Genomic DNA, 24,680 nt, shown 5'->3' on the forward strand with positions numbered 1-24,680 from the left:
TTCATCAATTCACATCATGGATGACGATGATGCCGACTATATGCAAGGAAGTGACGACGAGGTACACGTCTATTCCCACGTCGCCCGGCCCACGCTCATCGCCTTTTGACAGGACTACGGCTTTGACTATTCCGATGGAGACGACGCAGACGAGTCAGGCAACGGAGATGTTGAAAACATGTACTACAAAGCCAAATGTACGTGCTGGAACAGCTTGTCTCCCAATGGTATCCTGACCGTGTATTACAGCGAAGAAGGAGGAAAATCCAGAGATGGCGCTGAAAGAATTTAAAGCCATTGTCGATCAGGAGTCGGAGAAAGGAGATTGGTGAGCGTGTACAATTGGTTGTCGTTCTTCTCTGACAATATTCAAGGGGCTTTAAAGCACTCAAGCAGTCGACAAAGCTTCTCTTTCTCACATTACGTCGCCCCAATGATGCGCTCCAGACGTACACGCAATTACTGACTTACACCAAGTCTGCTGTTACGCGCAACTACTCAGAGAGGACAATAAACGGTATACTGGACTATGTAGGTGGCGGTAAAGGTGGACCTGTTGAGGTGGATGTCTTGGAAAAGTTCTATCAGGCCACCAAGAAGGCACTGGTAGACGCTAAAAACGAGGTTAGTAAGGATCAGCATTTGTGTGATCTGCCGTCTAATTCAACGATACAGCGTCTGTCAGCTAAAACGAATCTGAAACTTGCAAAACTGTGGCTTGATAGGAAAGAGTACAATCGCTTGTCGAGGGTATGTGCTTCGTCGCTGTACTTGAACTTCTGCCTGATTGATGTTCAGCTCATTCGTGATCTACATATCGCAACAGGTAACGGAGATGGTGAGGATCAGTCTCAGCGGGGTACCCAATTGCTTGAAATCTATGCGCTCGAGATCCAAATGTACAATGAAACCCGCAACTTCAAGAAATTGAAGGTAGCTCCCTAATTGTATCCAAGATTTCTTTCTCAACACGAGCAGGAAATCTACAATGCCACCAACAACGTCCGTTCTGCCATTCCCCATCCCCGCATTATGGGTGTTATCAAGGAATGCGGCGGGAAGATGTGGATGGGAGAGCGTGAGTTTTCTTTCTGATTTAATATATTTTATCAACTTGACGCGCTTTTCAGGGCAATGGAATCGAGCCAGTGAAGATTTCTTCGAGTCATTCCGAAATTACGATGAAGCTGGATCTCCCCAAAGGATACAAGTTCTCAAGTATCTTGTGCTAGCCAACATGTTGACGGGCAGTGAAGTTAACCCATTCGACAGTCAGGAGACGAAGCCGTATGTTACGGACCTTCTCTGCGTGTGCCACTTGAATGATATTCGTATAGATATAAGAGCGATCCTCAGATCAAGGCAATGACTGATTTGGTAGACGCATACCAACGACGTGAAGTGCATTCTGCCGAGAAGATTCTCCGAGGTCAGCCATCTGGTTTTATCCTTAGTGGTTGCTGACACCGGGAGGCAGACAACCGTTCCACAATCATGGAAGACTCGTTCATTCGGTCGTACATTGGCGAGCTGCTGCGTAGTTTGCGTACCCAGTATTTGATTGATCTCATCAAGCCCTATACGCGCTTGGAGCTGTCATTCCTGGCCAAGGTAAATTGCTGCTATCTTCGATAGTGCCAGGTTGATGGACAAGTCTTTTAGCAACTGAATGTCGATACCCAGGAAGTTGAAGAATTGCTGATTGGCCTTATTCTTGAAGGGAAAGTGGAAGGTCGAATTGATCAAGTTGGAATGCGTCTGGAACTGGATCGCAAGTAAGGATAAATGACTGGTATTATTTATTGTAGACTGAATCTTACTGTTCGTTTAGGCAAAGTTTAGAAAAGAAGCGTTACACCGCCCTGAAACAATGGACAGAAACCATTGAGTCCGTGCACAACGCTGTCATTGGGAAGACGAGCACAGGCGGCAGAGGTGACGTGGGTAGCTTGGGACCAGATCCAATGACTATTCGAGATGAACGGTGGTGATTCTGTACTGAAGCGACTGTCCATTCTGTACTTTCTAGCAAATCCTTCATTCACAAAACATCTGCAATGTATAACATGTCATTAACATCCTTTGAGTATTAGCATCAGTCAGCACAAATCAAATGATAATGAAGTCAAAACACACCTAAAGTGGCCTGGGGAAGGGCTTCCAGTCGTGGTTCCAACCATTACGAGACGGTGTGTCCGTCGGTATTCGCATCTCGCGGGGAAATAGTCCATGTATCCTCGCATCCAAGGCCTTCAACTCTAAAGCCTTCATGCTAACCGCAACCTCGGCTTCTGCGCAACTCCTCTCCCTTGAATCCACAGTCTTGTTCGCCTCATAATAAAGATGTGGGTCAATTTCCGCCAACTCTTCCATCGCCTGCTTCATACACTCGAATTTCCTCGCTAGCTCTGCGTCCCTTTGTTTTCTGACATGCCTCTTATGCAGCAGCCACGCACGCTCGATGGTTTCGTGAGCTGGCACAGATGGTATCGCATGTTGTAGAGCTCTGCCAACGTCACGTCGCCATCCTCCAGTTGGTGTAGCGCGGTTTCGGAGGTTGGAAGGGTACATGGCTCGACGAATGGCCTCCTTTTTGGGGTCGCTGGTTTCTTCTGGTTTTCGAGCATAGCCACGAACGTGTACGTTGACGAAAGACAAGACGCTTGCTCTTCTGCTGGTCCCCAGCACCGATACCGACATGTTCACGCTATGAAGAACTCAAAAATTTTTCGAGTAATTCCCACACAGAGCTTATTCAGCTCGGCCCGGTCACCCGTACAAACGCATTTCCAACAAAAGTTTGCTTTGAAGTTGCTACTGCAAATACTGATGATACACTACTTTTTAAACTACACAATAGCTAAGGACACGTCAAGGTCTGAAGCAAGCATCAGATAAAAGATTAACAAGTTCTGATGGATCACTTTACCAGGGTTACACGGGCGGAGATATTCTTTCGTGAATAAAAGTGGATAACAACGGGATCACATCCACGCCTCGAGCGCCAACGACAGCATCAGTACTCTTGATTACATCTCCTGATTTTGTCAACAGTGACTGCAAGTCTGCCATCATTTCCCCAGTCATTCCGCGTCTCATGCGATCGGCTAACGTCAGAGAAGAACGAGGCGCCCTCCGCTCTTTTTCCTGCCTGGGGGCCTCGGGTTCGTCCATGTCCACATCATTAGGGCTAGCTTCGAAGTCTGGCTTCGAAAGCCACATAGCTAGCTGAGTGCCTGCGTAAATCAGAATCCCTTCAAGATTGCGACGCGCGGTGACAACACCCTGTCGTACATCTAGCGTGTTTCCATATTTGCTTGATAGAACAGCACCCATGGCAACAAGACTCTGGCCAGGTGGGAGCTCAATTAGCTCTTTGAGCAGGTCCAAGGTAGAGTTACCCAGCTCTAGCAGGGTTCCCAAAGATGCGGGCTCGCCTAACACTACTTTCGAGTGCTGTAAATAAATTCAGTTACCAGAAGAAAACCATATCAGAGTATACGTACAGGTACAACGAAGGCTTCTTGAACGGGCCAATCATCCTGCTCTCCCGACAGTACAGTGAACGCTTGACTGATGCTAATCAACGTGGTGACGATGTTGCTCGACAGTCGATAAAGTCGATGCACGAGATGCACGACAAGCGGTCGCCTCAGAGGATCAGAAGCGGGAGGATCCTTGTCGACCAGCGCTTGCTCCTCTTTCGTCACAGGTTCAAATAAACTAGCCAACTGATTGGGATGTGTGATGGCATAGTTGAGCTGTTGCATCAGATGTAATGCGTGGTGCGTGAATAGACTCAGAGCTTTTTCGACCATTGCGTTTTGATTGGGGATCGGAGGGCTGCTTTCTGCGATAGAATAAAAGAGATGGACGACCTGTTCAATTTCTTCGAGAAGAGGCAGAGAGATGACGTCTCCGATACTCCAAGTTAGCGCACGGGTGATCTGGTCGCTATATAGCTGCACCAGTCCGCATGCTTCCGCGTCAAAATAGTGACTGTTACTCCCTAAAGCACCTATTACGCCTGATACTACCGCCAGCATAGAACAATACACATAGTGAGCGGGACTGCGTTCCCCGGTCAGCTCTGCTATATCGACGTCAATTGACCCTGCGCTGATAGCTGGGCTGATCATGTTATTGCTGTAGGCCGCAAGAACACCGTCGCTGGCTAATTTCTCCGCAGCCGAAGGAATGCTTGCGAGTGACATGTAGAATAAGAGCAAGTGCGGAACGTAGAGTGGGGTGCGTCGTGTGATTAGAAGCGGCAGGTCTGAGAGACCAACAAGATCGATACGCGCGAAAAGCTGCAAACTGGCTGCAACAACATTTGCCTCCTGGCACTTAGCCAACCATATGGAGGGTGAAGGGTTGATGTCGGGCCTTGAACATTGTTCGAATACGGAGACCAAAAGCTCAAGGTCTCGATCCAGCTCCACGTCGGCTCTGCTTCTAGCAGCAGCCAGCACTATGCGCATCGCGTCGATGACAGTATTCATGGACGCCTCGATCATCTGGGAGATCGTCAATCGTTGATCAGCGTTCAGAAGCTTTGGCTGGCGAACAAGTATTCTAGAGTTTTTTGCACAGAAATATAATATCTGCAAGAGTGTGCGATGGAACGGAACCGTGAGCGATCCAAGGAAAGATGCCGACGGGAGCTGGTATTCATTCAGGATAATTCCCCGCACATTATCGACCAACTCAACGAACGATTTAACGTCAGCCGGCTTCTCTGGAGTGGAGAACCACGCCACTTCCAGAATGGCAAGGAGCAGCAATAAACGCTCTCCATGAATGGTAGCTACCATATCACCGGGACGTGCTTCCCGTGCAAGATCATAGGAGATAGACGAAGCAATTGAAACGAGAATCGGCCTGGCTGTCCCGTCACCACGAAGATAGGGACTAACTTGGCTCAGTAAGAACTGGGCGCTCTCCATGAGCCGCATTTGACTATACGACAAGGACTGATTCAGGTTGATTGAAAAAAGTTGTTGTTCGGCCTTTTCAACAGGGTCAATCATGGCGTCCGCGTTGTGATATCCTTTGAGACGATTGCGGAGTAAAGATGCCGACAATGAAAAATCATCGCCATATTCACGATCCTCTAAAGGATCCCGGGATTGAAGCTGGGCGATTGTAAGACCGGGGAAGTCGTTTTTCAACATTTCCTCAAAATCATCGAACAACGTCGGCCGATAGGAACTTGCCACAGCCTCCGACAGAAGGTCAGTAAGCTCGTCTTCTGACCTAAATCGATCTTCCATGCTCATGAAGCTTGCAGACTTCTTCGATGGTGTATCCTTGTTGTATGACTGGCCAATGTCGAGACCAAGAATATGAAGAGCGCGGGCCTTAGCAGAAATGCGATATGAGTGTGATGAGACGGTTTCATGCATCGTAGAGTGCCTAATGCCGTCGATGTATACATATTCCTCGGCATCGAATACTGGAAGTGGCCCAAGATCCGAGCACGCTACCGATGCAACTTGGGACCAAAACTCTGTATTGTCACGGAATTGTTGGTCCAGAATAAGCTTGTGCTCCAATCCATGTTGCCAGGTAGCGTCAACGAAACGAAGAATGGAAGAGAGGAGTTGAGGGTTGTGTTCCCATAGTTCTTGCCAGTTTTCAATCATGTCACGGGCAACATCAATTGCACTTGTAATAGTGGGAGCTCTAGCATCAGTCTCTTTTCCTTTCCCTTTGATGTCGCTTGGAGTACGGAACTGGCCCACAACGAACACCTTGGCTAAGGCTGGTTCCGTATTCATTGCCAGAGCGATGAAATTCCAGACCGCAAATCGCAAGGATAAATCCTCGTAAGGATGTTGTATGATGTGCACCAGGGATGCTGCGGTTGTCTCTGGATCTGCCAAATGCCCTACGATAGCTGGTACTGATGTCTGAGAAGATAGAGAGTCGCAGAGACACGTCATAATGCGAATGGCTTCTACGGGGACAAGATTTCCGATGTCGCGATCTTTAACGTATGACGCCAAAACGTCGATGGGTTCTACTCGTGATTGATAGGGATCGGAAGCAGCGCCATCAGTGACCCGAGAGCAAAGTACCTGTTCTAACAAACAGAGTTTCGACGAATCACTGAACATACGCTTCCGATTCAGAATCAGACGCGCCAGTTGAAGCTGGGATTCCAGGAGAAGGATAACTCTTTTGGCATCAGCCTTCCGACGAGACGCATATAGGCTTTGAAGCATATGTCTGCCAGCGGTAATAGACGAGACCAAAGGGATAATGGTAGAGTTCGTTGCTTTGTCTAGGAATAAATCCAAAACCACACGGCTTAGGTCAACAAACGGACCATCTTCTGGTATCTCTGGTGTGTGCTCCAGGACTTTGACGAAGAGAGACGCTACATGCCTACCGATGTCGAAGCGATCACCGACACGGGTATACCGCCATCCAAGATGTTCCACCCATATCTCGTTATGAACGAATTCAGTGGCTCGGAGAAGTACTTCAGCCTTCAGCTTGCGAACATGTGGATCATCTGGGATGACCAAGGTGGTGGCATCATGGAAAAGCTGCTGAACGAGCCGCAACAGAGCGAGGGTCACTGTGTAACGACCGGTGGTTCGTTCTGCAGCCAACGCCACGGACATTGACCCCAGTGACCGTCCTGCGCCGAAAAGGACCGACGTTGACCTCATATAAATCCAGACACGAGTAGAGTAGCAAGGAATAGCGAGAATGGCTGCAAGCACACTCATGGCCGATGTTATTAGTTGCGTTGGAAGGGCAGCTTTGGGACGTTGATTGATGCTCGTGAAGGTCTCCTCCAGGATTGTTACGGTAAGCTGTACCAGATCAGGAGGGGCCGAATCCGATATGGACTGCGGGACTGGGACATCAGCCTCTACCGATTGTAAGAGTTGCTCCGCCTGGGTAGGATTGTCTTGGATGAGACTTCGTATGAGGTCCAAAACATCCATAACTAGGGTTTCGTCGATCGCACCATCCATTTCCAGGCCAGAGTCCTCAATGGTCAGAGGAAATGGAGAATGACGATCCGATAGTGATGGACGTAGAACTTTTCTAGCACCAAGATAAGCATTTCGGCGTTTGACATAATCAGTCAATATATCGAGCATCAGTTTCCAACCTGAATGTTGATGACTCCAACAAACTGCAAGCAACTCGCCTCCATCACCACCACTAAGTACTCGGCCTATAGATCCGGGTGGTAGTATACTGCCACCAGGCAAGGCAATAGGTCTCGAATTGGTGTAAGAAAGGCCGAGTGACGATGAAGGCCCGTATCTCTCTGGAGCCCTTTCGTATATGGCATGGGAGCCAGTGCAGGCATGCAATGGAATGACCTGAGAGTACGTCGGCAAATTGTCGAGGAAGGAAAAGACGTGACGATCGCATATTTCTCTGTCTCCTGTGAGCCCAAAAACAGACTGCGTCTCATCGGCTGTATAGAGTGGATCAGTGTCAAAGAAGCCTGAAGCAGTCATCGCTCTGGCCAAGCGAATCAAAGGTTTGACTTGGATTGGGAATCGAGAGCGGGCCACGTCAAATATAGCACGACGCGCTGGTCCATACTCCCAGTCAAACTGCCAGTACTGGCTGCATATACCAGCGACCGATCTACTCTCGCTTCGGCCAAATAGTGCTATCCACACCTCAACGAAAGAGTCAAAGTCCGGAATATTTTCCACAGAGGTGAGGTCAAGCAAGGCAATGATAAGCCCTGACGATAAGTTCAGGCAATTTACATATGTCAGAGATAATCGCTTACCCTTGAAAACAGACCTGAATGCAATAGCATTGGTATCTGTGACTGACGAGTCTGTCTTCATGGCAACGGAGGTAACGAACAAGGGCATTGTAGTGAGCAAATTTAGCATAAGTCGAAATAGACCACTTTTAGGTGACAAGCACGCCTTCAACATCATAACGTGTGCTGGTTCACGGTCCTTGGAATACCGATTCGTTTGGGATACCAGGGAATCTAAAAACGGAAGATAAGAATCGGGGATCTCTTTGACTTGAGCTGCCACTGCTGCTATGCGAGAGACAACAGATGTCCATGCCAGATAGGTACATGCGAAAGGGGTGCCGTCATTGGACATGACGAGATCATGGATTCGCTTGAGTGATGCAGGGGAAGAAGTGTACAAGTCGGTTCGTGAAGGAGTATCGGATACTTCAATGACGCCAGCATCCGCTAATGTCTCCAATTCGAGGACTTCGACGGTTATGAGGACCCAAAGAGACGTGATGTCTTGTTGCAATTGGAAAGCGTCCTCATCCAGTAATAATGATGCATTCCACTGCATGGTACCAAGATTCGTTGTGTAAGCAGAGGCGATAATCCTCTCGACTGTTAAACCGTCACAGGCAACAGACCCCCACATAGTCCAAAACAACACCTCCAACATGACAAGCTGCTCCTTCATACTCTGCTTCGCCCATTTCGAAGCTGTTCTTGGGTCTGTTGTCACTCTTTCATCAAGCCTCTCCTTCGTTTTACGCATATACTCCATTAGAAGGGACTCGACAAATTTCGGGCCATCAGAAATAATTTTGCTCAGGAATGTGCCCGAAATCTCGAATGCGGGGTCGGTAGGATCTTCTTTGGCGCGAAAGAGAGGTATAAGAACGCGTAAGACAGCGATACGTTCCGAGAGATAGAATGGGGTGATGGCCTCAACGCATGCCTCCACCAAGAACTCGTCCGAGTCCGTGGCAGGTAGTCCTTGGTTGTACATGAAAGACCGCAAAAGAACAAATGCGCTGACCTCATCAATTCTGAACGCATCGCTGATTCCAAGAATGTAGTCCTTGTCAGAATCCTCCAAATGGAACACCACACCGTCGCTCAAAGTCACCGTCCCACTCTGAATCCGTTTGCGTGATGCTTCGGAGGGTTTTCCAAAAGGATCCTTGAGAGCCTTCAATTGGTCGACTCTAGGCACTAGATATCCTTTGACCTGCTCTGGAGACGTGCCTTCAAGACGCCCGGACAAGAAATCGTGCAGCTGAGAATACGACCTGAAATGGCAAACTATGTAAGATACCAAAGATGTAAATTATACGAGAACATACACATCAATAAGGTCAGAACGTTGTGGCATTTTGCCAGACATCGTGTAACTCTGGCCGTGTCGGTCCGTGAAATCGAATAGGTCGAAGGTGAGCCACCGGTTGGAGAAGGCCAACCTATTTGAAATTCGAATCATACCTCAAAATGGCTTTGTCTTAGGTTGTCTGACTGCCTCGAGCTTGAGGTTACATCTTCATTGGTAGAGAATGGCTATCTTGTATATTGACACTGATATAAATTCTTCATCAATTTCATCGACTATTCATCTACTACTTAATCTTATACAGCATTATTGACAATTTCTTTAGATCGACCTCTCAAGCTTTGCGTTAATGATATCGACAAATTCGGGCTTCAAAGAAGCACCCCCGACCAGGAACCCATCGACGTCGGGTTTCGTAGCTGCAGGAATCTTGTCAACAAAGATGAACATTTGTGCGTTGAGAACATACAGAGTTCCTTGCAATTTGCAGCTGTTACGCTTCCTCCATAGATGATCCTGGTAGTTTCGGCGACAGCGGGAGATACTGCCTTGGACAAGTAAGCACGGATGTCCGCATGAGCCTCCTGGGCCTGAGAAGATGTCGCGACTTTTCCGGTACCAATGGCCCAGACGGGCTCATAGGCAATGACGATTTTGCTAGCTAATATTCAAGGCATGCTCAAGGTGTGAGTGAGATAAGGGAAATTACCTCCAATCCGACTCCTTCAGAACTTCGACAACAGCCTTCAATTGTGTCTGGCATACCTTAGCGGTTTGATCCGCTTCGCGCTCCTGAAGAGTCTCTCCGATGCAGAGAATGACACTGAGAGACGAATCAAGTGCTGCACGCGTCTTGGTAGCTACTAGCTCTGATGTTTCGTGGAAGAGTGTGCGGCGTTCCGAGTGGCCTTGAAGAGTATTCAGCATCCTACTCAATGTACCGCCTCCGGTACAGCTCACCAAGAATGACATAGGGTATCTCAGAGTCTACCAGTTGCTTGGGGCTGTAGAATGTTAACGTCACAGAGGAGTCCAATCAGACCGAAGTGCAGATGCACACCTGATTTCACCAGTGAAGGCTCCGGAATCTTTGAAATAGCAGTTTTGTGCCGATACTTTGACATCCTTCCTGAGGATGTCCTTCAAAGGTAAAAGGTATATCGCTGGCGGCGCTACGACGACCTCTGTGCGCGTAATCAGTCAGCATCCCATGTCACAGGGGAAGATGGCAACGGTACCGGTGGCTGGATCAAGGTCTGCCTTGTTGAGGGTTTTGGCAAGAGCTGCCTTGGCCTGTCTGGAAACAGGATTCATCTTAAAGTTGCCACCGACGAAAAACTGACGAGCCATGATAGAGTGAAGTGTAAGAAGCAGGATCGGAATAAGTAGGCGGAGTGGACTTTCTACACAGTATCGATCGTTTCTAAATCGGGTAACTATCGTTAAGCAAGGAACCTCGTGGGGCCTCGTCTAGGTGTAACTAAATACAAATGTACAGGCACCAATAGTATCGCAGGCCCCTCCTGGACCGCTCTACTCTTCCCCAAACATGATCTTCAGATTTTCCACACTCTCTTTCTCTGCTCCTGTACCGCTTCCTCTGAACGCCTCCTTCACGATGGCAGTTTTTCGTTTCTGAATTTGTAGAATCTTGCCTTCGATAGTGTTAGATATGATAAAGTGCTTGACGTAGACAGTTTTCTGTTGTCCCAAACGATGGACTCGATCGATGGCTGGACCCAGAGCATGAAATGTAATAGAATGGGTTTCAGGGTTGATGCGTACCTTGGTTTTCGGTGGCTGCGTTCCACCAGCAGTCCATCTACGACCAAATAGTCATGTAAGCAATGATTTTGATCATAAAATAGGGTATGCACCATAAAAACATGGTTAGCGTTCGTTAGCTGGGACATAGAAATGAGTTTTGCATGCGATCACAATATGTTAGTTTGGAAGTTACATTCAAACCGACACCCCCTGCTTTAAGGCTCACAGTGAGCACCTTCGGCGTCCTTGACGTTGATTTGAAGTCATTTAGGGCTGCAGCTCTCTTCTTGACATCCATAGATCCATCGAAGCGGTAAAAGTCGAACCGTTCACGTTGAAGCGCCTTTCCGATTAGATCAAGAAACGAGGTGAATTGAGAGAAAACAACAGCACGAAAGCAAGGATCTTGGTCACGAAGTCGTACTGTACTGATCAATCAGTCTTCGTCACTGCAAATAAGGGAAACAGACGAACGCAGGTTCTGTAGCAGGGCATCAAGCTTAGTGGAAGACTGGAAGTTATTCTTTCGTAATATGACTTGGGTGCCCTGCTTCATCGCAGGTCCAGAGACTGCTGAGTTTTGTGGTTTTACTACTTCAATGAGTTCGTTTGCCTGTTATGGACAATGCAAGTAAGTTAACAGGAACAAAGGCATCCTCGTGGGTTACCTTGATTGGACGACGGGAACATGTCGGACAACCAGGTTCTTGTCCCTTCTCTTCACATGTTGCTATAAACATAGTTATACAGTCTTTGCAACTATCGCGAGATATCTTCAATGGCATGGATTTATATGACAGCATTGATCGCTTACCACTGATGCATGCATTCTGGAACAATCATAGGTTTATCCATGACATCCATACAGATAGGACATTCCGATGCGTCCTCGCCTAGATTGGCAAGAGCATTTTGAGCAAAAACCCTGCTTCCTGAAGCACTACCCCGATCATTCTCCTGGAATGCGTCGAGGATATCTTTAATGTCTATGAAGCCATCACCACATAGAGACAAGGCGCGGTCTTCTTCAGGTGAAAGGACAAGACTCGGGTGAAGTACAGCGCGACGCAACCTGACACCCGATCAGGTCGAATTCTATTAAACGAGCAAGTCAAATGCCAAACCTCATCAGCATTGCCAAGATGTGCGTATAATTTTTACCAATCAAGCCCCTCGCGCTAAGCTGATCGAAATTCTTCTTTACCGAGTTATAGATCGAGTCGTACAGCTTCCTTTCAGCCATAGAAAATTCCAGGTTCTCAAAAACCACCTAAGAGGGAGTTAATGGATCATGATATACGAGAAGGTATAGTTACTTACTTCCTTGGAAGGTAGATCCACGATTTTCTTACCATTTGCGTCACACATATTCTTCTCACGCCGTAATAATACTGACTCCAGGATCACCTGGACGACCTCGATGGCCTTGGGATCGCGAGCGAGGAAGGGAACCGTAATGAACCTGCAAAAGTTTAGACAGCGCTACCCACAATCAGAAAACCTACGATCGGAAGAAGGAGAAATCGGACCACGGCTTGAAGTCCAAGAATCGTCTAAAGAAAATAAGGTTAGCCGCCAGTGGACAGCGAGCAGAATCTCACAGAAGAGAAAACAGATCTTCTAATTTGTTCACTATTGGTGTCCCTGTCACAGGTTATCAGCAGGAGAAGAGTCGTACCGTATAGTAAGGATGTACCAGTAACAGCCCATCTTCGCCTTGCGCGTAAAGCGTACACGGCCTTTGCGGTTTTACTGGTCCGGGATTTACAGGCATGAGCCTCATCCAACACTACCCGTAGCCATTCGGCTGTAAATAGCGTTAGGACGGGCCAACGTTAAGGACGCTGTATCTCTTACTCTCAAAGATAGGAGACTTCCAATGACTGGACTTCTCAGATTTGGCATGCTCGGACACCAGTACGCCATAGGATGTCACGATAATCTTAATCGATGTATCGCCCTCATCATCTTCCATCGCTGCATCCAAATCGAGACGATTTTGGCCATGCCAAATCTGAACCTTGACTGTGCCCTGTTTACTTGACCTGTCTATCTCATTGGCCCATTGCGCAAGCAGAGATGTCGGGGCGACGATTAGTGTTGCATTAGGAGATTTAAAGGGTTTCCTACGAGCAGCGGGCTTAAACGCAGCGTCAAGCCTTAACTGCTTGCTTTTCGTAGAGGCTGTAGCAGCTTCAGGTACGTCCTCACCAGACGCTAAGTGGGTATGAATGAGAGAAGATAGCATAATCCTATTCGGAACAGTCAGACCAGACATTAAGATTAGAATCATGCGTACGTCTTGCCCATGCCCACTAATCAGATGTTAGACTAGTTGGCGTTTTACAAACAATTTCACTTACTCTCTGGTTGACAGAAAGAGTTGTTGAAGGTGTCATTAGAAATGGAAATGAGTTGCATTGGAACCGCGTACCGTCCCTACCGACCGAAAGTCAGGAACTGCCCATATTGATATACAATTATAGACGTACGCAAGAATTCCACCCTGGCAGTTTCTTTCTGCCTTGGGAAAGGTCAAACTCAGTTCACCCGAGTATGGATTGAAATAGAACGGCTTTTCATCTTCCGTCAAATCTATTATCTCAGAGTCATTTTTGATCGGAAATGCATACCTAGAGAGCATGAGAGTGGACTTGGAAGAAAATGACATGTAGCTTACTGGCACCAGAGTGGATGCATTGAGGTCGCTTCTCGAGCATCACTTTTACCCGACTCTAGAGATTGCATCCAACTACAAAGGTCAGGGATAGGAGTGTCGAGTGAGGGGCAACCTACAATAAAGCTTGTTTCTGATAACCTCGTAATGTTAGATTGAACGTGTCAGCAGGCTCCATTTCTCCCAATGTACAGTCGCTGTGCTGAGCTCTGAAATCGGTATGAGCCAGGCTGAATGAGAGTACAACAAGAGAACTCGCTTTTCGTAAATCATGTCGAGATCATTCTTAGAGAGATCTTCCTCCTCTTTAACCTCGATCTCTTCACCATCACCAACAATTTCCTTAGCCTTAACTTCTTGTTTGCCGATCTGCGTGAGTGTATTCTGGTGAAGCCGTTCGTCATTTTTCCCGCCTCCCTGTATCGCCCCAGCTCGAGGTTTTAGGCCAAGGACGTCAAACATTTTGAGGATAGCCATTTTTCTTTCGCGAAGCTCCAGTTCCCCTTGCGTTTCAGAACCTTCGCTGAAATTTAATTTTGAACGATGTTCACTTGTGGTGTGACCAACAGGAACAAATGCAGCTGGGAGCATATAGACATCGATGGTGATGATGAGACTTGCTCCTGTTGATAGTCTCTCAGGACAGTCGGTCATCTTTCCGCGAAGCTCAACGATGCCTGAAATCCATGAGATAATTTCGAATAATATACAAATTGAACATACTGAGGTCAAGAAGTTTCGAAACCCAGGAAGAAACGTCTTGAGGAAGGCGTCCAAATTCTATAAAGATCAGAATAGAGCAAGAGTTGACGAAAAGGGACACACCGAATCCACGACTATTAAGCAAACGAACAATGCTATCCGCTTTCTTTTTAGATGGTTGCACAGGTTGAGGTTTGAACATTGTCGCTATGGAGAGCTGTTTCTTCCCGTTCGTAGTCGGTTTCCCTGCGCCCTTCTTGCTGGAGCTCGGCTGCGACCCATCCTTTTGATCGCGTTCTATGCGCACAGGATCATTGTGCTTTACATATCCATTTCCGGAAACATTGCTCCAGGCGTTTGAAACCACGAACTCGCCGATGTAGGTGGCTGCGAATGTATTGACATCCAGCTCGACGATAGGTAGACCGGAAGAAAGAGAAAGTTTCCGCTTCTTTAGTGGTGGCTTCTTTGGAGACCTCTTTTCCTTGATCTTCTCAGTGATGGGTGGAGGAGAAACGGAGACCCGATCTGAGAAAGAACTGGCGCTCGACGCACGAGGAATATCTGCAACAGAGCCAACCTCAGTATCACTTTCATACAGTTCCTTTATCATAGGCCGTTTCCCCTTTGACGAGGAAGAGGGGGTAGTAGGATACAAAGGGTCGTCGTCTTCACTATCCCCCAAAAAGAGAGGCTCCAAACGCGACCTTGAGGTCGCCTCATGAGTCTCTTCGTCTAGATTCATAGATGTTTTGTTTGTGTCACAGTCATCACCAGAGCCTTCATTACCCAGAAAAAGCGGCTCTGAATATTGTCTTTGAGGCATGTATATCTCCCCGTCGACATTCATGGGAGCATTTCCGGCAGTGGACTCATCATCGGAGCCAACAAAAAAAAGGTCCTCTGTGTTTCTGTCAGTGCCATCTGATCCCATTTCAGTTGCTTGCGAATGTCAATGAGAGAACCAAGAAGAAAGAGAGCGGGGCGCGTCACGAGAACGCGTTCAGGAAGTTTCGCTGAATCAGACAAGCACTTGCAAACAACTTTTCCTTCTCCTTTACTGTTCAAAAATGCAGCGTGGTCTTCCCATGGTTCGTCTGCAAATCAGCACCTTGTTTTTAATCTAAATTTTTATTCAGCAACCGACTGTCGTTCTTCTTCGCGAGGGTACAGATACATCGCAAGGAAATCCTCAGCTGTTATCCAATATTTCTGCATGCCTGGCCGTCGCGGAAACACTGTCCAGTACTCTCGGTCCTCGGGGAATGGACAAACTCATTGTTTCAGAGCGTGGTGAGGCTCAGATAACGAACGACGGTGCTACCATCCTCAAACTCTTGGAAATTGTACACCCTGCCGCTCGAACTCTGGTCGACATCGCTCGCGCCCAGGACGCTGAAGTAGGGGATGGAACAACAAGTGTGGTGCTACTGGCAGCTCAATTGTTGAAGGAAGTCAGAGCTTATATCGAAGAAGGCGTCAGTCCGCATATAATCTTGAAAGGCTTCAGGAAAGCTTCCCAGATCGTAGGTTTTTAGTCCTATGGTTTGGAGCACTTAACGTACGCTTCACCCAGGCTATTGAACGGATCAAATCGATACAAGTCACAGTGGATAGAGCTGATCCAGAGTATGTCAATGCCTGACTATGGTCGTAACACTGACTAGAATGTTCTCTTGCAGGCGCTTCCGGTCTCTACTTCTAAAATGTGCATCAACTTCCATGTCTTCAAAACTAATTCATTCCGAAAAGCCCTTTTTCTCCAATATGGTTGTCGACGCCGTCCAGTGTCTCGATCAGGACGAGTTGGATGAGTCTCTTATTGGAGTAAAAAAGATCGCAGGTGGCGGCATGCAGGATTCTCTTCTCATCAAAGGTGTTTCATTCAAGAAAACATTCACGTATGCTGGCGCGGAGCAACAGCCCAAATCTTTTCGTAATCCTCTTATTTTATGTCTCAACGTCGAGTTGGAGCTCAAGGCCGAGAAGGACAACGCCGAAGTGCGAGTGGAAGCTGTTTCTGACTACCAGGCCATCGTAGACGCTGAGTGGGAGATTATTTACCGAAAGTTGGAGGCCATCGAGAAGACAGGCGCCAAGGTTGTTCTTAGCAAACTTCCCATCGGTGATCTGGCGACTCAGTATTTTGCGGATCGAGATATATTTTGCGCTGGACGTGTTGCGGCAGGCGATCTTCGCCGAGTAGTGCAGGCCGTGGGCGGTTCCATCCAGTCAACCTGCTCTGACATCACACGAGAGCACCTTGGTACATGCGGGCGATTTGAAGAGAGGCAGATAGGCGGTGAAAGGTATAACGTGTTTGAAGACTGCCCTAAGGCAAAAACTTGCACTCTTCTTCTTCGTGGTGGCGCCGAGCAGTTCATTGAGGAAGTAGAGAGAAGTCTGCATGACGCAATCATGGTAGTAAAACGTGCCGTTCGGAATGGGGATGTCGTAGCAGGAGGAGGAGCAATCGAGGTATCATACTGTTCACTTTACATGGAGCATTGCTGATGACAAATTGGCAGATGGACTTGTCGGCCCATATCCGAAAACACGCGCTCTCCATCCCCGGCAAACAGCAGCTGATAATGACCGCATTCGCCAAGGCGTTAGAGATTATTCCGCGGCAAATTTGCGACAACGCGGGTCTCGATTCCACCGACGTTTTAAACAAATTGCGGATGAAACATGCGAATGGTGACAAATGGGTCGGCGTTGACGTCGACGGAGTCACTGGCGTTCGGGACAACATGGATGCATTTGTCTGGGAACCCAGTCTGGTCAAGCTTAACGCGATCAGCAGCGCTACTGAGGCGGCCTGTTTAATACTAAGTGTCGATGAGACCGTAAGGAATCCACAAAGCGAACAGGTATGCATTATAGACTCTGCACTCATGAAATTGTTGACCATGGAATACTAGCAAAACACGGGCCCGAAAGCGCCGCCGGCTACCGCACAAAGAGCGCTGAGGGGCAGGGGGAGAGGTATGCTTCGTCGGTAACGTTTAGTTCCAGGTGACGCGGTCTGCTCATCTTTTTGCTGTAAATCCGTAAAATATATTCTATAGAACACTTTATCCTGACCTGGATGTATCCTGGATAAGTCGACTGGGCAGGCTTCATAAAAGCTTCCTCACGCCCAAGAGTGAATTCCGTAGGGGATGGCACTTCGGCCTAAAGTAGTAGCATTACATCCAAACGTGGAAATCCTTACCACTTGCTTCTGAAATCGTGCAGTCCTAGACATCAAGAACGCAATAACGGTCTGTAACAACAAGTCCATCTTGTATAGACACAATCCATTTTTTCACAGGGACATCATCAGTTCATCTTCCACCTTCTGTCAGCAAGTCATGTCTACGTGCCTGCCCAAAGACGCGCCTTCTTCTGATCGTGACAATTTGGCGGACGACAAAGATAATGACGCATCTCTATCAGAGGAATCTGCCGGTCAGGGGAAGATACCTCCTCTGGGTGCTCCCGTAGACGATACTCCGACTGGAATATGGAAATGCCTAGGGAGACGTCGGGTCGCTCATGACTGGGACGCGTTTGCCACGCAGCCTTCGGTATTTGATGACCCTGCCACCCTGGATGCCTATCGCCCTCCGCCCCGATACGAGAAATCCTCACCGTTTTGACCCAAATGCACAGTGGACTTGGCGGAAAGAAAAAGTTAGTTCTCTGCTTTTCATATAAAGCTTCTGTCGGCTCATTCAAACAACGCATTGTGCGGGAAATTGATCTTCGTATCATGATCCGGGCAGCGACTATGTTCTTTGCTTTGGAATTGGATCGATCGAATATTTCTTAGTCCAACACGGACAACTTTTTGGAAGATCTGAACTTGACAACGAATGACTGCAACTTGGAAGATACACTCTTTCGGCTCTCTTCCCTTATCGCCGGTACGTACCCTGAAGCATCTTCACGGATCAGGATTAAGGGCTTCCATAAAATTCCCATCCCAACTCGTATTCAAACGGGTGGGACCAAATGTTTGGGTTCCGTACCAGGTACGACATATTACTAGTGAAATATAACGCTTGCCCTCCATTTCTGTAGATGGTTCTGTGGAGCAATGTTGCATTCAGCCAATGTTGGTTATTAGGACGAGCGTCCTTCCTCGCCACACGGTCAGTCGCTTTTAGTCGACGTACCTCATTCCCTTACATACATTTACATTCTTTCTTGGGCTTCTGCAGGGCGTTTTCATTCCTGATATCGTCCTGTACCTCTCATACTTCTATACGAAAACCGAATGTAAGTCAAGCCGTTCTTTATTCGGGATGCTTCGAGACCTATGACCGTTACATTAGTACCAATCAAACTCGCATTCTTCTGGGTGTCCAACTACTTGTCGGTCATTATCAGTGCTTTCCTCGCTACCGGCATTCTTCAATTGCGTCAAACCGGAGGCAAAGCCGAGTGGCGTTATCTGTTCCTCATCGAGGGACTAACAACCTTGGGTTGCGGACTATTTTCGTTCTCATCGATGCCACCTGGCCCGACACAGACCAAGGCGTGGTTCCTCCGAAAAGGCTGGTTTACAGAACGGTACGTGCCATTGTCTGATCTGATCAAGTTCACCTTATACCTTCGCAGCGAGGAAGTCATTATGGTACAAACTCTTTGCCACCGCTTCTCAGTGAAATCTAATGAGACTAATACAGAGTCCTCCGGGACGACTCTTCTGAATCAGACGTGCATAACCGGGAAGGTCAGCGTCAAGAACATTTTCAAGGCCCTGCAAGATTGGAGAATGTGGCCTCTATATGCTCTGGGACTCACTCACATGAGTATGTTCTCTCCCAGGCCATTCCTGGTGCTTCTACCCCGGTACAGTGCTTGTTGACCCCCACCAGACATACCTTACTTTATCTTTTCGTAACCTTGGCTTTGACACCATGGAGTCCAACCTGCTCTCCATTCCATCAACCATTATTGGAGTCATCATGCTGCTATTCACCTCGTTCTTGAGCGAACCCATTAACAGTGGCGTTATCGCTACCGTCGTGTTGCATGTACACATTCAACAGCAATACGTCAGAATAGGTATACTTCATCATCATAACTTTTATTATAGGGTTTCCTGATGTCCATCTGATTCGTGAGTTGGGCCAACGATTATTCTATGATTAATTCTAACGTCTGGCGTAGAGGTGGCTTGGGCATCGAGGAACTCGTACTGTGTGAAAGCAAGGTTACCAATAATTTTTACTTTTCTTTCATGCATAAGGTGTCGTATTTTTAGGACTATATCTGCCAGTATCTACAGTATGTTCTTCCAGGCGGGTACCATTGTATACGTAAGTTATGAGCGTTGTTGAGTAAATCCCCTAATGCTTTCCAGGCCAACATTTACCAAAAAGACGACAAACCTCTCTGTAAGAGCGGTAGTTATTTCGCATATCTCACAACGTTTTATGCAATTTTCAGGTAAACGCGGCAATCGAGCCTTAATTGGAATACGTTGTATGAACATTGTCCTGTACATCCTGACATAGTTTTTCTATCGCTTTCTCAATGCGCGCCGAGACAAGACATGGAACTCATGGACTAAAGAGGTGAACTTGGCTTGCTTCACTTTGGAATGGATGAATCTTAACACATATACTAGGAGCAACAAATCTACGCCGACACAACAACAGACCAATCACACGCAAGACTAGACTTCAGATTCACTCACTGATTTATTTACATGAAGGAAGAACCAATTGAAGGTAGTAGTCAATGCACTCAAACTTATTAAGGAACTATGACACTTTAATTTATGCTTCTCCGGGCAGAGCGATTTGACTTTGCACTCACTAGCCTGTACATCACCAGCACGCAAATAATGCAGGCATCGTGCCGAGGTCATTTCAGGGTAATTATCGGCGACCACGATGCACTTCTCCTTGCAATGAGAATATCTCAGTCCTTTTGAACTCGGTGGTAGGAATAAATTGGTGGATCCAGAACAAACGACTACGACGGAAGGCCGCGCTTATCTCTCCGTTTTGCCAACCTCCACTCCGAAGCCTTATACCTCTTCAAGAGACTGCGCTGATCAATAAACTTGCTACCGACATCCACGAACTTCAAGTCCGGCCTCGACGATTTTGACACCACCTGGATTTTCTCCTTGGGTTTCTTCACATATCGAGGTATTCTGACTCGTGGCATTATCCTTGGATCATCAGTGTGAAGATAATCAGAGGCACTCCTGCTAGTAGCCAAAGCTTTTGAGTGCTTGAGAGACATGTGGACAACAGGTTCCTGTAATCGTGACGCATAAATGGTCATGAAACCGCATTTCTGAAAAGAGACATCCATACCGCGTCTTCCATTAGAGACTCCCAGTAGTGTCGTTCATATCGGTCTCGTGCGGCCTGACGTCCAGGCTCTTCCTCGATTTCATCAGCTTCGTTGGCGTCCTCTCTGCTTCTTATGCGTCTTCTGCTATCCCGGACGGATAACAACTTCTCCATGCCCATACGAAAACCAGTCTGAAGAGTTTTACCCTAGAATTAACGGTTAGCACCGCAAAAATGCAAAAGGATGCAATGCAAATCGGACAGGGTTGAAATTGGTATAACCATTGACTGCGCGATGTAAGGCACCACAACCGGTCTTACACTTCGCGGATGAATGGAAAATCTCATTATCGACGAGAGTAATACGAACTGAACTCACCTCCTAGAAACATAGCAAGGAGCTTGATGTCAGTACGAAAAGACGAGTAGAAGCGATGCCTTCACCTAAAGAAAATAGTAAGTAACAGGGGTCGTGGAAAGAAGAGATTTCAGGGAGAATGAAAAAAAATGTAACCATATAGGTGTCTTAAAGACTAATCGTTGAAACATCATGTATGTCTGCTGATGCAGAACAACCAAGTCGAAGATACATACCTTCACCCAGGCATGTTCCATTCCCTTTAACCTCAGGATAGCATCAACGCGACCTAGACTAAGATGATGGCGCTGTGCTAGCGCTCTCACATTGTTATTCTCGGGGTCTCTCATGTACTCCCCGTAGATCAATGATCTATGACTGTCCGAAAGAGGCGGAGGAGGTTTAAAGGAACGATTCATTGGGAATGGCTGGAATATACACGTTAGCAGCCACAAAAACATGAAGGACGAATGACCCGACGATTTCTCCACCAAGCCACTTGGGCCCAGTAGCTTCTTTAAATTCCCCTCCAATTTTCTCCATGAACGTTGCATACGACTTTGGGTGGCCGGACTGCCTTTCATCCTCCTCTGACTCCCCCTCGAATTCGTCCATCTCCTCGGTTACAGTTTCCGCAGCTTCCTCAGACTGCTCAGCTAGGGAATCCTCCGACTGAATGCCTTCTTCCTCGACTTCTAGCATTAGACGGTCCTCTTCAGACATCAAAGAGAGATCAGCATCTTGCGTAATGTCGGAGGGACCGCCTGCAACATCATCCGCAAAACGGGTGGCGGAGGACGACAAGTTAAAACTGGGCTGAACCCTGACTAGATGCTGTCGTAGGCATCGAAAGGTGAGATGTCGATAAAGGTTCAGCATGCTTGAAATTTTTTCTTCAATTTGAACAAAATTTATTTTATCACGTGGTATCTTTAGGGTAGGTCGGCGAAGGGTGGTGGTTGGCGGGCCGCCGGACCGCTGGCGACTTATTCCCACCATCCAGGCTTCATGAATTCAACGTTGGATATGAATGCTGATTCCCAACTTTTCACTCTTCTTCGTGAATATGCTGCGATTGTTCCAACATCTCAAATGCGTTATCCTCACTCCATACCGAAAGACACATTGCACGATTTTCTTCTCCGATCTATTATTCTGGGTCCGCATTTTCGGAAGTACTCCCCTTCTAAACAATACCAAAAGTCTTTCTGGAAATGGATCGTCCAGCACTTGGAGCTTGTATGTTCTTGACTACGATTCTGCTCGTCTTAGGCCAATGCATTGAGTTCTGAAGGACGTTGAGATCGATACGCAAATATTAAGCATCTTGACAGAAACATCCACGTCGTACGTGACTTTTCTCCATGCCTAACAGTAACATGTTCTGAGAGTGTATTTCTATCTTTCAGCACATTTCCACGCGGTATTTCTGTTCCGGCACCTCCTTCCCCGTCATACGTAACGCACTACTGGAGACTTGACACTCCATCCTCTAGTAACGAAACGCCAGTCACCCCTGAGTGCTTTAGGACTACTCTTTTTGAATCTGGAACCATGATAGAAAGCGGTACCACAGGATTTCGGACATGGCCCGCGAGCTTGCATCTCGCTAACTATATAATAATGCATCCAGGTTCGTGTCGTCTCTCCGTCCCTAACATCCAAATGCTTACCAACCCTAATAGAATGGGTTTACGGTAGGCGCATCTTGGAGCTGGGTTCGGGGATTGGGTTCCTAGGAATGATCGCTGGGAGCCTGCAGATGCTCACTGCCTCATCGACAGATATACCACCGGGAGACACGTCGAGACCGATGCTATATTTGACAGATGTAGACAGCGATGTCATTGCTAGATGTATCAGCAATATCAGATTACCATGCAGCAAGTGTGTCTTTCCTTTCGCCGGCTGCACCATTGACAAAGACGTCTTCAGATATGACCGCTAGTATGGACCACCGCGATAGCATCAGTGTGAGTATGTTGGATTGGTCAGACGCACTGCGTCCAGATAGTATTTCGGCCTTTAAAGCAAGACTCCAACAAGAAATTAATGCCGACTTGATAATCGGGGCAGATATTGTATGGCTCCATGCTACCGTTATTGTATTGCTCTGAAATGATAGTTAGGTCTTTGATCCCAGTCTTATCCCAGCCTTGATGGCGACACTCTCACTCGCATTAGATCCAGGATTTGCCAGACGTCAAAGGGTAGCTCTCATTGCGCTGACCATACGCAACAAAGAAACATACGCTACCTTTCGCGCAACGGCTCAAAGTAAGTACTGTGCAAAGAATACTTTTATCGACTAACGATACACAAAGAATATAACCTTGTCATCGTCGACCTTGAGTATACTTCAACGGACAGTCTCTTCTTCCACGGCGTGGATGAAAGAGCCGATCAAAAGCATGATGTGAAGATCATGAAAATCACCATACAATGATATTATTTCTACGCTCATGGTATTATACAGTGTGATATAGAAGTGCGGGGATGCATCCCATAAAGTGAAACGTTCAGCTATGAGTCTTCACTTGACCGCAAGAAGAGCACATCCAAAAATCGTGGGCTATCCCGCCCTGCCCGCATACAAGGCATGTCCATCCATTACCGGGTCGCGTAGTCAAGCATGCATCGCACTGGAGGACCATGGGCGCGTTCAATAGTGTACACACTGCGCACGACCATTGGTCAGACGATGCAGATGCCTGAGAATCAGCAGAGCGGTGCTTCGCGATGCTACTGCTCCCCCCAGTCCTTGCAAGATTTGCCGATGATGGTCTAGTCTGCGCCGGTACAGGCTTTTTGGACAGTCCTGGCTTCTGATCACGGGAGTCTTCCACAATGATGACCTCCGGATCCGAGTCCTCTTCATAATTGTCACCAGTTAGGTCAATAACAACACTCTCCTTGGCCGCTTTCTCAGCCTCTTGCTCAGCATGTGTGCCAAGCCCGCAAGCTTTCTCGTCGCGTGCTCTCAGCTCAGCAGCCTACGTTCAAGTTATTAGCCATAGTGCTACGACAAAATCCCAGCAGAAGCATACCCTGGCAGCCAATTCTCGTAACGACCTTCCATTTCTCGTACTGGAAGAACCCGTGCCCACTCGTCTCCCACCTCCGCCTAGGACCTGAGCTGCTCGTCTTCTCTTCTCTGCAGCCTCAAGTGCCTTCGCGCGACTCATATGCTGGGGCACACTGTGCGATGCATTGCCCCCCAACCGGTGACCCTTGGAAAAGAATCCCTCCCCAGCATAACCAGTTCGCACAAGTTGCTCGTACTCGTCCTGGAGGCCAGAAAGGAATTTGTAAAACTTGTCGTCATGCGGGCCGTGAACGTTGTGTGTCAACTGAGGGATGATTAGCCACGCTTCCAAATGCCTGAAGGGGACATACCTCATGTAGCATAGTCTGGACGACCTGATCTATATCTAAGAATGAGTCGGGAGAATAAGCAGGACGCAGTCTCAGTAAAATCTTTTGTCCCATATTGACATCTGAGAGCCATGAGTGTTCATGAAACAGTATGTGAGCACACTGGCTTACTCATTCCTGCTGATATCTTAGCATTCCTTCAAGCATTCGCGAAACTGGTAGGCGCACCGAGTAAATTTGACTGATCCGGAAAGAATTCTGCCAATGTAGGAAGAAGCCATTGATGCTGTCGCATGATAGGCTTGACCATCGATGCCACTTTCCGTAGCATCTGTAAGGCCTGGTCACCTTTCGGCCGCCCTGTGAGATGAGTAAACGACTTTATGAAAATATCGGTTGACATTGTAGTCGAGGTGGATGTAGGGCACCGCGGT

The 24,680-nt window shown here is 47.5% G+C and overlaps 10 protein-coding genes across 10 annotated transcripts; 4 read left to right on the forward strand and 6 right to left on the reverse strand.

Moving 5' to 3' along the window:
* Window positions 1–16: 16 nt before the first annotated feature.
* Window positions 17–1,991, forward strand: BT62DRAFT_977801 (PCI-domain-containing protein; the record flags this gene model as incomplete). Its single annotated transcript, XM_043189300.1, has 12 exons — window positions 17–61; window positions 113–197; window positions 250–328; window positions 375–624; window positions 676–750; window positions 799–933; window positions 979–1,078; window positions 1,131–1,287; window positions 1,338–1,429; window positions 1,478–1,611; window positions 1,663–1,775; window positions 1,838–1,991. The coding sequence occupies 12 exons, from the start codon at window positions 17–19 to the stop codon at window positions 1,989–1,991; spliced, it is 1,419 nt and encodes a 472-aa protein (XP_043045680.1).
* A 44-nt stretch (window positions 1,992–2,035) lies between these two features.
* On the reverse strand, window positions 2,036–2,766 carry BT62DRAFT_287582 (uncharacterized protein). The gene is made up of 2 exons (XM_043180371.1): window positions 2,137–2,766; window positions 2,036–2,080 (listed from the first exon to the last, which is right to left on the reverse strand). The coding sequence occupies exon 1, from the start codon at window positions 2,698–2,700 to the stop codon at window positions 2,137–2,139; it is 564 nt and encodes a 187-aa protein (XP_043045681.1). The 5' UTR covers window positions 2,701–2,766; the 3' UTR covers window positions 2,036–2,080.
* Window positions 2,767–2,787: 21 nt separating this feature from the next.
* BT62DRAFT_984153 (uncharacterized protein) lies at window positions 2,788–9,193 on the reverse strand. The gene is made up of 5 exons (XM_043189834.1): window positions 9,085–9,193; window positions 7,775–9,030; window positions 3,507–7,726; window positions 2,930–3,456; window positions 2,788–2,878 (listed from the first exon to the last, which is right to left on the reverse strand). The coding sequence occupies exons 1-4, from the start codon at window positions 9,123–9,125 to the stop codon at window positions 2,935–2,937; spliced, it is 6,039 nt and encodes a 2,012-aa protein (XP_043045682.1). The 5' UTR covers window positions 9,126–9,193; the 3' UTR covers window positions 2,788–2,878; window positions 2,930–2,934.
* A 193-nt stretch (window positions 9,194–9,386) lies between these two features.
* BT62DRAFT_960204 (triose phosphate isomerase) lies at window positions 9,387–10,415 on the reverse strand (the record flags this gene model as incomplete). Its single annotated transcript, XM_043188539.1, has 6 exons — window positions 9,387–9,484; window positions 9,535–9,722; window positions 9,775–9,973; window positions 10,026–10,069; window positions 10,126–10,249; window positions 10,304–10,415. The coding sequence occupies 6 exons, from the start codon at window positions 10,413–10,415 to the stop codon at window positions 9,387–9,389; spliced, it is 765 nt and encodes a 254-aa protein (XP_043045683.1).
* Window positions 10,416–10,434: 19 nt separating this feature from the next.
* Window positions 10,435–15,230, reverse strand: BT62DRAFT_926397 (DNA repair protein RAD5). The gene is made up of 21 exons (XM_043185031.1): window positions 14,335–15,230; window positions 14,233–14,289; window positions 13,769–14,186; window positions 13,629–13,718; window positions 13,513–13,584; window positions 13,320–13,465; window positions 13,198–13,200; window positions 13,132–13,147; window positions 12,690–13,084; window positions 12,529–12,639; window positions 12,434–12,476; window positions 12,338–12,385; window positions 12,153–12,294; window positions 11,957–12,102; window positions 11,647–11,904; window positions 11,501–11,591; window positions 11,307–11,445; window positions 11,026–11,255; window positions 10,943–10,969; window positions 10,851–10,887; window positions 10,435–10,798 (listed from the first exon to the last, which is right to left on the reverse strand). Exons 1-21 carry the CDS (start codon window positions 15,143–15,145, stop codon window positions 10,599–10,601), a joined length of 3,480 nt encoding a protein of 1,159 aa, XP_043045684.1. The 5' UTR covers window positions 15,146–15,230; the 3' UTR covers window positions 10,435–10,598.
* Window positions 15,231–15,269: 39 nt separating this feature from the next.
* On the forward strand, window positions 15,270–17,298 carry BT62DRAFT_926399 (uncharacterized protein). Its single transcript, XM_043185032.1, has 6 exons — window positions 15,270–15,302; window positions 15,351–15,737; window positions 15,788–15,840; window positions 15,894–16,689; window positions 16,740–17,084; window positions 17,136–17,298. The coding sequence occupies exons 1-6, from the start codon at window positions 15,282–15,284 to the stop codon at window positions 17,214–17,216; spliced, it is 1,683 nt and encodes a 560-aa protein (XP_043045685.1). The 5' UTR covers window positions 15,270–15,281; the 3' UTR covers window positions 17,217–17,298.
* A 269-nt stretch (window positions 17,299–17,567) lies between these two features.
* Window positions 17,568–19,906, forward strand: BT62DRAFT_977806 (uncharacterized protein; the record flags this gene model as incomplete). Its single annotated transcript, XM_043189301.1, has 16 exons — window positions 17,568–17,848; window positions 17,916–17,920; window positions 18,054–18,122; window positions 18,154–18,230; window positions 18,280–18,354; window positions 18,420–18,477; window positions 18,534–18,771; window positions 18,888–18,918; window positions 18,947–19,013; window positions 19,060–19,238; window positions 19,270–19,324; window positions 19,375–19,417; window positions 19,469–19,539; window positions 19,654–19,700; window positions 19,722–19,781; window positions 19,835–19,906. The coding sequence occupies 16 exons, from the start codon at window positions 17,568–17,570 to the stop codon at window positions 19,904–19,906; spliced, it is 1,428 nt and encodes a 475-aa protein (XP_043045686.1).
* A 43-nt stretch (window positions 19,907–19,949) lies between these two features.
* Window positions 19,950–21,594, reverse strand: BT62DRAFT_1071357 (uncharacterized protein; the record flags this gene model as incomplete). The annotated part of the gene is made up of 6 exons (XM_043178744.1): window positions 19,950–19,970; window positions 20,026–20,475; window positions 20,535–20,720; window positions 20,776–20,895; window positions 21,108–21,299; window positions 21,352–21,594. The coding sequence occupies 5 exons, from the start codon at window positions 21,592–21,594 to the stop codon at window positions 20,185–20,187; spliced, it is 1,032 nt and encodes a 343-aa protein (XP_043045687.1). The 3' UTR covers window positions 19,950–19,970; window positions 20,026–20,184.
* Window positions 21,595–21,619: 25 nt separating this feature from the next.
* Window positions 21,620–23,317, forward strand: BT62DRAFT_999946 (uncharacterized protein; the record flags this gene model as incomplete). The annotated part of the gene is made up of 9 exons (XM_043190859.1): window positions 21,620–21,658; window positions 21,715–21,741; window positions 21,808–22,110; window positions 22,166–22,218; window positions 22,281–22,504; window positions 22,557–22,727; window positions 22,807–22,952; window positions 23,001–23,148; window positions 23,196–23,317. 9 exons carry the CDS (start codon window positions 21,620–21,622, stop codon window positions 23,315–23,317), a joined length of 1,233 nt encoding a protein of 410 aa, XP_043045688.1.
* BT62DRAFT_960212 (WLM-domain-containing protein) lies at window positions 23,303–24,649 on the reverse strand (the record flags this gene model as incomplete). The annotated part of the gene is made up of 4 exons (XM_043188540.1): window positions 23,303–23,864; window positions 23,919–24,221; window positions 24,268–24,368; window positions 24,463–24,649. 4 exons carry the CDS (start codon window positions 24,647–24,649, stop codon window positions 23,391–23,393), a joined length of 1,065 nt encoding a protein of 354 aa, XP_043045689.1. The 3' UTR covers window positions 23,303–23,390.
* Window positions 24,650–24,680: the final 31 nt, after the last annotated feature.

The sequence above is a fragment of the Guyanagaster necrorhizus genome, assembly GCF_019112545.1.
Source record: "Guyanagaster necrorhizus MCA 3950 unplaced genomic scaffold BT62scaffold_2, whole genome shotgun sequence".
NCBI classification, from domain to species: Eukaryota; Fungi; Basidiomycota; class Agaricomycetes; order Agaricales; family Physalacriaceae; genus Guyanagaster; species Guyanagaster necrorhizus.